The sequence below is a fragment of the Alexandromys fortis genome, unplaced genomic scaffold (assembly GCF_014885135.2).
Source record: "Alexandromys fortis isolate MF-2015 unplaced genomic scaffold, M_Fortis_MF-2015_v1.1 scaffold_153, whole genome shotgun sequence".
NCBI classification, from domain to species: Eukaryota; Metazoa; Chordata; class Mammalia; order Rodentia; family Cricetidae; genus Alexandromys; species Alexandromys fortis.
Window position 1 is genome coordinate 3,111,130 of NW_026068032.1, and position 8,145 is coordinate 3,119,274.

The 8,145-nt window shown below is 48.6% G+C and overlaps 1 protein-coding gene across 1 annotated transcript in view; it reads left to right on the plus strand.

Moving 5' to 3' along the window:
- The first annotated feature begins 3,590 nt into the window (after window positions 1–3,590).
- Window positions 3,591–8,145, plus strand: part of Mrps35 (mitochondrial ribosomal protein S35) — a 37,794-nt gene continuing 33,239 nt past the window's right edge. The window contains exons 1-2 of the mRNA XM_050164721.1: window positions 3,591–3,728; window positions 7,065–7,102. Coding sequence (XP_050020678.1) covers window positions 3,632–3,728; window positions 7,065–7,102 — 135 coding nt within the window. The 5' untranslated portion in view covers window positions 3,591–3,631. The remainder of the gene's footprint in view (window positions 3,729–7,064; window positions 7,103–8,145) is intronic.

The window sequence follows — 8,145 nt, forward strand, 5'->3', positions numbered from 1 at the left end:
TTTCTGAAGTTCTTTTTTGAAGTTCTGGCCAGAATGTTGTAAGAAGCTGCACCATCTCCACTAGCCAACTTGGAATCATCTTGAGCAGTTTGTAGCCCAAAATCCACTTGAGAGTACAACAGTCTTTGGTGAAATCCAAGCCCACTGAGTCCCTCTCCTGACCAGCACACAGGATGTACAGAGAACACAGATAGAAAAATGTTATTTCAGTATGGGCAAAGCCTTCTGTCCACTGAGCCTTGTATTCAAATGTGAATATACCTTGCAAGTTTAAGAAACAGCAGCCCCTAAAACCCTTCTTGTTAGGAGTGGTCACTCAGACAAATCCTGGTGAAAGCAAGGGAAGGATTTTTGTAATCTCTGTGGCACCTCATAAGCTCAGGAGCGAAATGAGTACACAGTTTCTTCAGCCTTTCTTTTCCCTCCTTGACACATGTGTTCAGGCCAAGCCCTCTCCTTGAGGAAGTTAGAATGAAGAACTAGAAGCCAGTCCTGTTCTGGAAGTGGGCATGTGATGTCGTGTTTAATATCGCAGTAAACGAGTACCAGCACATGTGATTACTTATCTATTTAACTTTAAACAAAGTAAGATAGGGCTAAGGATAAAGCCCGGCGGTAGAGTGTTTGTCTAGTGTATGAAATCTGTGAACACATTCACAGATTATCTATCTTTTAATGTCTACTGAACAAAGGCCTGTTTTATGTGCTGTCCAACTCCCAGCACTGCAAAAAAAAAAAAATGAACATTAAGGAATATGCTGACAGATCCTTTTCCTCTCTGGTGGCATGGTGTTTGTGACGGTGGCCAATCACAGATCGCTAACTTAGCTGGATTTAGAATTGCTAGAATTGCCGAGGAAGTACAGCTCTGTGTGTGGCTGGGAGTTGGGAAGGCCTGTTCGTGTGAGCAGCACTATCCCCTGAGCTCGGGGCCTGAAGGAGGAGAGTTGAGCGCCAGGACTCATGAATCTGCTTTCTGACTGGGGAGGCTGCTCAACACCAGCCTCAAGATCCCGCTGCCATGGTGCACTGTTCCCTCAGGCTGATCTGAAATTCCCCCTTTTCCTTAAGCTGCTTCGGCCAGGCATCCTGTCACAGCATTGAGAAGAGAAGCTGACCCTGCACTCCACAGTGTGGAGTATACTGCTGCTTTTGCCTTGTGTCCAATAAGCATGTTCCTTAAAAAAAAAAAAGATTTAGTATGAATGGACAGGTTTATTCACAGATTATCATTTAATGTTCATTGGACAAAGGCCTGTTTTATGCCCTGTCAATCCAACCATGGAAAGAATGAAGTTCCCATTCTTGGGGGTTTTCTATCTCATGGTGAATGGCACAATAAATATATGTATGTTTATTTCCAGTGTGTCTTGAGAGACTACCAAGGATCCTGTTAGAAAAGGGCACGAAGGCCAGTGAGATGGCTCAGTTGGTACTGGATTCTTTTTGAGGTAGGATCTAAGTACATAATTGTAGCCTCGTCTGGCCTTGAACTTGCAATCCTTCTGCCTCTGAAATCCTGGGTGCCCTCCTGCCTCCGCAAAAGAAAAAAAACAACAACAACAACAGAAATTGGGCTAGCAAGGTGGATCAGTGGTAAAGGCCCTTGCGTCCATGCCTGAGTTCGATACCTGCAACTCAAAGGGTGGAGAGAGAGGACTGGTTCTGACCTCATGAATGATGTGCAGATGTGTACACAGGCATGTGTGTGCACACACACAAGCACACACACACACAAGCTATTTAAATTAAAAAACAAGGCTAAAAATAATGCTCAAAAGACACCTAATTAACCAACATAGAGGAGGGAAACGGGTATATTTTTAAAAATATCTAAAGGTAGTCTTAATGTTCAACCAAGATTGAGACCCATGTTTTCTTTTTTCCTTTTGAGACTTGGACTCACTTTGTGTCACTGGTTGACTTGGAACTCCCTACGCAGACCTTCAGGCTAGCCTCCATCACACAGAGATCCACCTACCTCAGCTGAGTGCTGGGATTAAAGGTGTGCGCCACCATACCAGTGGAGACCTATCTTTTTCTTAAGTTTATTTATTTATTTGCATGTTTATTTTATATGTGTGGCTGTTTTCCTTGCGTGTCTATGCACCCATGCATGCCTGGTGCCTGTGGAAACCAGAAGAGGGTACTGTGATGAATTACAGAATACTGTGGCCACTATAGGGATGCTGGGAATCGAAATAGGGCCCTCTGGAAGAGCAGCCGCTGCTCCTCACTGCTGAGCCACCTCTCCTGTGTGCGTGCATGTGTCCCCCAGCACCATCCATGTCTCTTAAGCAGCTCCCTCTATTATATGAGGTAACCAGTGCTGTGCTGGCGCCTGAAGAGGCTACATGTTGTATTCTTGCCTGGATACTTGGAAACAGATGCACTTTCTCCACATACTTTCGATGAAGAACTTAGTTTTTATTCAAGTTATCTCTGATATCAACCTAGTCTTTAAATGATAAAAGACCACTTAAATGAAGGTTTAATATTTAAAACTATTCTACCCAGAATTACCTACATAATCTGTAGGGACCAATGAAAACTGAAAATGTGGATCCTCGTTCCAGAACTTGCTAAGAACTTTAAGTCAGCAGGAGAGGGGCCTTAAACTAAGTGCAGGACTTCTCTAAATGCAAATCATGTGTCCCAGAGGCCTTTTCATGGCCTTTGTAACATTTTAAACTATTTTGTACCTCCAAAGTCCTTTCCACGTAAAAAAAAAATTACATAGAGTTTAAATACATCTATTGCCAAACTATACAAAGCTTTACACTGTGAAACGTCTTTGCCTACAGATAATGTTCTAAAGGAGTTATTTCTTGTAAAGATTATTTTAAATTGTGGTGTGTGTGTGCATGCACATGTGCGCAGAGTTACAAGCGACCAAGGAAGCCAGATCCCCTGAAGCTGGAGTTACTTGAGGTCGTGAGCCTTTCTACGTCGGTACTAGAAATCCAGCTCTGGTCCTCTGCAGGAATAAGACATGAAAAGACAAAGTTTAAACTCAAACAATCTAGTTCAGAAGGCCATTTCTTTAAACTGCTGGAGGATGCAGCGATACCCCTGCCCTACACACACACACACACACAAAGTGTTATGGCCCTTACCTATAATCCCAGCACTTGAGAGACTGGGGCAGGATGATTGAACAGACTGAAGTAGAAGAGAGTAAGGAAAGGGAAGATATTAAAAAATGGGGTTGGAGAGGTGGCCCATAGGTTAAGCAGAGGTGACCAGGCTCAATTTCCACACCCACAAGAAAAAGCTCCCAACCGCTCCAATTCCCTGCCCTCTGCTGGCCGCTGTGGGCAATGAAGGCACACGATGCTGAGCTATCAGGCAAGCACCAATATACGTAAAATACATAAATAAAAAGGGAAGGAGGAAAATGTCTTGGAGCCGCCATTGTTCAAAAACAAAACAAACCAAAATAGAGCAGCAGACGACGACTAGAGACTTCCAGGTCAGAGACCCCCCCCCCCCAATCCATTCCACACCAGCCTTGTGGGAGCCACAGCTCCGCCATCCCTTTGACCAGTGCACTTCCGTTCCCACGCCTACGCACTTCCGGTTCCTCCCCCTTCGGGCGGCGCGCTTCCGCTCCGGTTCGCCCTTCTCCACCATGGCGGTAGCGGCGTTGCAGCTGAGGTTGATCCTGTGTCCGGGGGCGCGCGGCCTGCGCTCCTTCTCCTCAGCCGTCAGGCCCGCAGCCGGTCCGCGTGAGTGCGAGTGCGCCGCTGCGGGCTGGGGGGCGGGCAGGGCCCCCAGTGGGGTGAGAGGCCGTGCAGACGAGGGGCTGCGAGCACAGGGGGCCACCGGGCAGGCTCACCCCGCGGCGGACGCCTGCAGCTCCCCTTCCCCAGCTCCCTCTCCTGCAGGGCCTGCCCGCGGCTTCTTCCTTCTGCTCTTGCTCTCCTCTCATGGCAAACCTCGCTTTCCCCTTCCCCGCTGAAAATCCGTCCACACGTGGTTGCTGGATAAATTATAGATTCCTTCATACGTCCTAGTGGCGCGTCGTTGTCTTCCGGTGTGTCCTAGGCAGATTTGCGGAGGCTGGCGGGCTGGTGCAGTTCACAGCCAGCGTGCACACGCATAGACAGTTAGAGTAGAGTGTATTGTCGTGGAGAGTGTGGAGAATGAGGTGCTGTTAAAGAAGTAGCTAACCAGGCAGGGGAAGACAGGGAGGGTAGACCTCAAAAGACCAGACGCTTGAACAGTCTTGAAGATTTGAGCGAGAGCAATGATCAAGGACGGCCAACCCGACCGACTGTGTGGTCAGGGGGCCAGCGGCAGCCGTCAGAATTAGAGTGATGGTCTGAACTTTAAGGGCTTGCAGGCATTGGGTTTTGATAGAAGTCGTTAGAACGGACATAAGATTTCTGCTTGTAAAAGGTCGCTGGCAGCAGTGTGGCAAACCCACTGCAGCAGGGGAAGGCTGCAGGACCAGTTTGGAGGCCGTTGCTATTCCAGGTGAGGTGATGGTGACCTTGCAGAAGGTGATTTGGTTTGCAGGACGTGTTTTGAAGGTAAAGCCAAGAGGACTTCTGGTGGGTTTGATGTGAGCCTTGAGGGTATCAAGGAAGCCTGGCAGGTCCTTTCCTGAGCTAAGGGATGAGTGGCAGTCCTGTCTACAGGGACTGGAAAGGAGGAAAGCAAGGCCTTTACCACCTGCTTTGTCAGTGAAGCACATTAAATATCTTGGCCCTCAGCCGGGCGTGGTGGCGCACGCCTTTAATCCCAGCACTCGGGAGGCAGAGGCAGGCGGATCTCTGTGAGTTCAAGACCAGCCTGGTCTACAAGAGCTAGTTCCAGGACAGGCTCCAAAGCTACAGAGAAACCCTGTCTCGAAAAACCAAAAAAAAAAAAAAAAAAAAATCTTGACCCTCTTTTCCGTTGTCCTTTCTTCGGTGTTGGCCACACTGAGTTTGTTTCTACATTCTCTGCTATCTCTTCCTAGCTGGGAAGCTTCTCTATGCAGCACAGGGTCGGGCATTTGGTGCTGTGCAGATGTGCCCAGATGCTGAGTGAGCATTATTCCTGCTTCTCAGTAGCAGGTGTGAGGCTGCGGGTGTCCCCAATCTGCACCACTGACAAGGGACGGTGCTCATTCCTTTGTGGAGACAGTCTGAATACGAATAGTGCCATAGAAGGGCCCTAGAGTGCCCATCATAGCAGTGACTAAGGGTTACGCCATCAAGTTCCTACTTTCTTTAGTGTTCTTCCACAGCTTGTTACCTTCTGACCAAGGGGTATGTCTTCAGAATACCTTGGAGTCTCAGTTCCATCATTGCAAGAGGAATTCTCTGAGAAATTCAAGCAAGCACATTCCACGTGCCCCAAGTTGTTCTGTGCCCAGTCAGAACTCTGGTTCCAAGGATCTGGGGTTGCTAGAATCCCTCCATCACCTTGCCCTGGTTTGGAGTTTTTCTGCATGAAAACATCCGACAAGCCATAGATTCTCTGTAGGAGAAGGAAATGTACAATCGATGCCTATAGTCTAGTTAAGGGGCAAGTGCTGCCTGAAAAGTTTATTTCTCTAAAACCCAAAGAATGAAATGTTGCGAAGCTGTAAGACGAAGGACTCCTGAATCCGCCTGTCGTTCTGATGCAGGGCCATGCTAATCTCTGCGTGGATCCAGCTGTCTTGGCTGCTGAAGCGTCCTCCGCGGGCCTTAGACCTCTCGCCCGCCTGCTTTCATGGCTGCCTCCCTCTAGCCCTCAGCCTTAGCTTCAAGTTTGTGTCCTCTGGAATTATTGCCCACATAGTGTTCTCAGAGAGAAAGAACCTGTGCAGTGGGTGCATGGGTGTGGGGTATCGCAGTGACGGGCTTGACCGTGTTTTGGGGAGGATTGGGAAGGACTTCAGAACTTTGGGTTAGAAGAGCCGTGGAGCGTTCAGTGCTCAGTGGTCTGTGCGGTTAGAGCCTTGAAGGTAAGAATGTTGAGAGCAGTATAGAAGATGGAGCCCTGGCTTGTGGAGTTGCAAAGGAAGCAAAGATTCACCTGGGCTGTTTGTGTCAAGAATCTGTGGTGTCTGGTCAGCTCCCACCCAGAACGCTGGACAGTGGTGGCACTCGCCTGCACTCCTTTCATCCCAGCACTTGGGAGTCAGAGGTTGGGGATCTCTGTGAGATCGAGAACCTGGCCTACATACAGATACCAGGACAGCCAGGACTGTTGCACAGAGAAACCCTGTCTCAAAAAAGCCACAAAAACAAACAAACCAAAAAGCCAAACCAAACCAACAACCAAGAGTCCAGAACAACTGAAGTTAAAACCTTTGTTTTCACTGATATCAGCACTGAATCGGTGCTGATAATTAGCTGGAGCTGAGAACGAGCCTGGCATCGTTGAGGTGAAATCTGGGGAGTTTTTCAAGAGTCAGCACGCAGAGGTGTTCCAGAAGTGACCAAGGTTGTACTCCCCCCCCCCCGCCGGCAGCCCCGCTTGGTAATGGTGGTGGTTTTGAAAAGCAGATGAAGCTTGGTGCTGTGGGAGCCACGAGAGGCGACTGAAGGTGCAGCTGCAGTAGCCGTGAAAGCCCCAGGATTGAAGGGGCTGTGGAGAAAACTCCTTGAGGCTTGGCCCCATGAAGGTAGCTCAGAAGAGGTGTGGGTGAACGCAGCTGACTTTCACAGAAGACCCTAACATTTGGAGATCCGGTACTGTGGGATAGCCACCCAGAGCAGCGGCAGGTGTGGGTGGAACCGGCCCTGAGCTGAGCAGATATCTGTGCGGGCTGTAGAGGGCAGAGCCAGAGAAGTGACCCAAGCTCTTGGAGGAGTCCAGCTTGTGAGTGAACCCCACATAATTGAACATCGAGTTTATATTTTTGGAGATTAGTTTTTCTTTGTCAGGTTGTGACTGTGCCCTGGTTCTTCCCTCTTGAACTAAGAATGTGCTTGCTTTTGCCGTGGAATTTCTTTGTTTCTGCTTTCCATTTTGAACGTGAAGAAAGTAGGTTGTCATTCCAATGTTCATGAATGCTTTAAGTTGCGTTAAAACTGCAGCCAGTGGTTTTGAACAATGCTACATTATGAATTTTTGTCTTTTAGCTCCGGCATCCAGAAGTGAAAGGTCAATGAGGAGAAAGGTACACACGTATTACTTGTCTCTGTCTTGATTTCTGAATCCTAAAGAGAGGCCGAGGGTGCTGCCAGACAGAGGAGGCTTCTCGGGGCTTTGGGGCTGCCATAACCTGTTAGTAGTTGGTGTAAGAACGCAGCAGCCTTAGCTGCCATAGCCTGTTAGTAGTTGGTGTAAGAACACAGCAGCCTTAGCTACCATAGCCTGTTAGTAGTTGGTGTAAGAACGCAGCAGCTTTAGGGGTAGACAGGTGTGAGGTGTGACCCAGAGTACAGACCGGTGACACCTTCAGCAGTCAGCCATCACCCCATCAGTTCCTCTCTGGACATCTTCAGGAGTTAAGGTCAGCCGACGAGCATGGAGTCAGAGGCCCAAGCAGCGGTCGTCTCGAGCAGTAGTTTTCAGAGAAAAGTTTCCCACTCTGGGACATGGACCACACTGCTGCTGGTGTGTAGATTCGCACTAATAAATTTTGCCACCTAAACCCCAGTTTAGAAAAATGTTTACTTTTTTGTTTTGGGTGGTTGTGAGCCACCTGATGTGGGTGCTGGGGACAGAATTTGGATGCTTTGCACAAACAGTAAATGCTCTCAACCACTGAGTCTCCTTTTTGTGCAGAGGCTTTCCCTTTCCGTGTGCACTTTTGTGTGCATACAAGTGTGTCAGCGTGACTGACTAAGCTTTCAAGTCACTGTCTCGGGTTTGGAGACATCATGCATTTTTAAATCTATTTAACTTTGAAATTTATCTCAAAGTGCTTCCTCTTTATTGTGAGTGTATCTGTATGCGTGAGTGTTGTGCACACGTGTGAAGGTCAGAGGAGAGCTCTCGGAGTCAGTTTTCTCTACTATGTGGGTCCAAGGGTTTGAACTCAGGCTGTCGGGCTTGGAGGCAGCACTTTTACTTGCTGAGCCCTCTCTCTGGCCCCTAAATATTTACACTCGCTTATCTCCCTTATTCCCGAGCCCCCCCACCCCCCACCTGTACTGTCCCCTCCCCACCCCACCCTCCTGTACTGTTCCCTCCCCACTGCCCACCCTCCTGTACTGT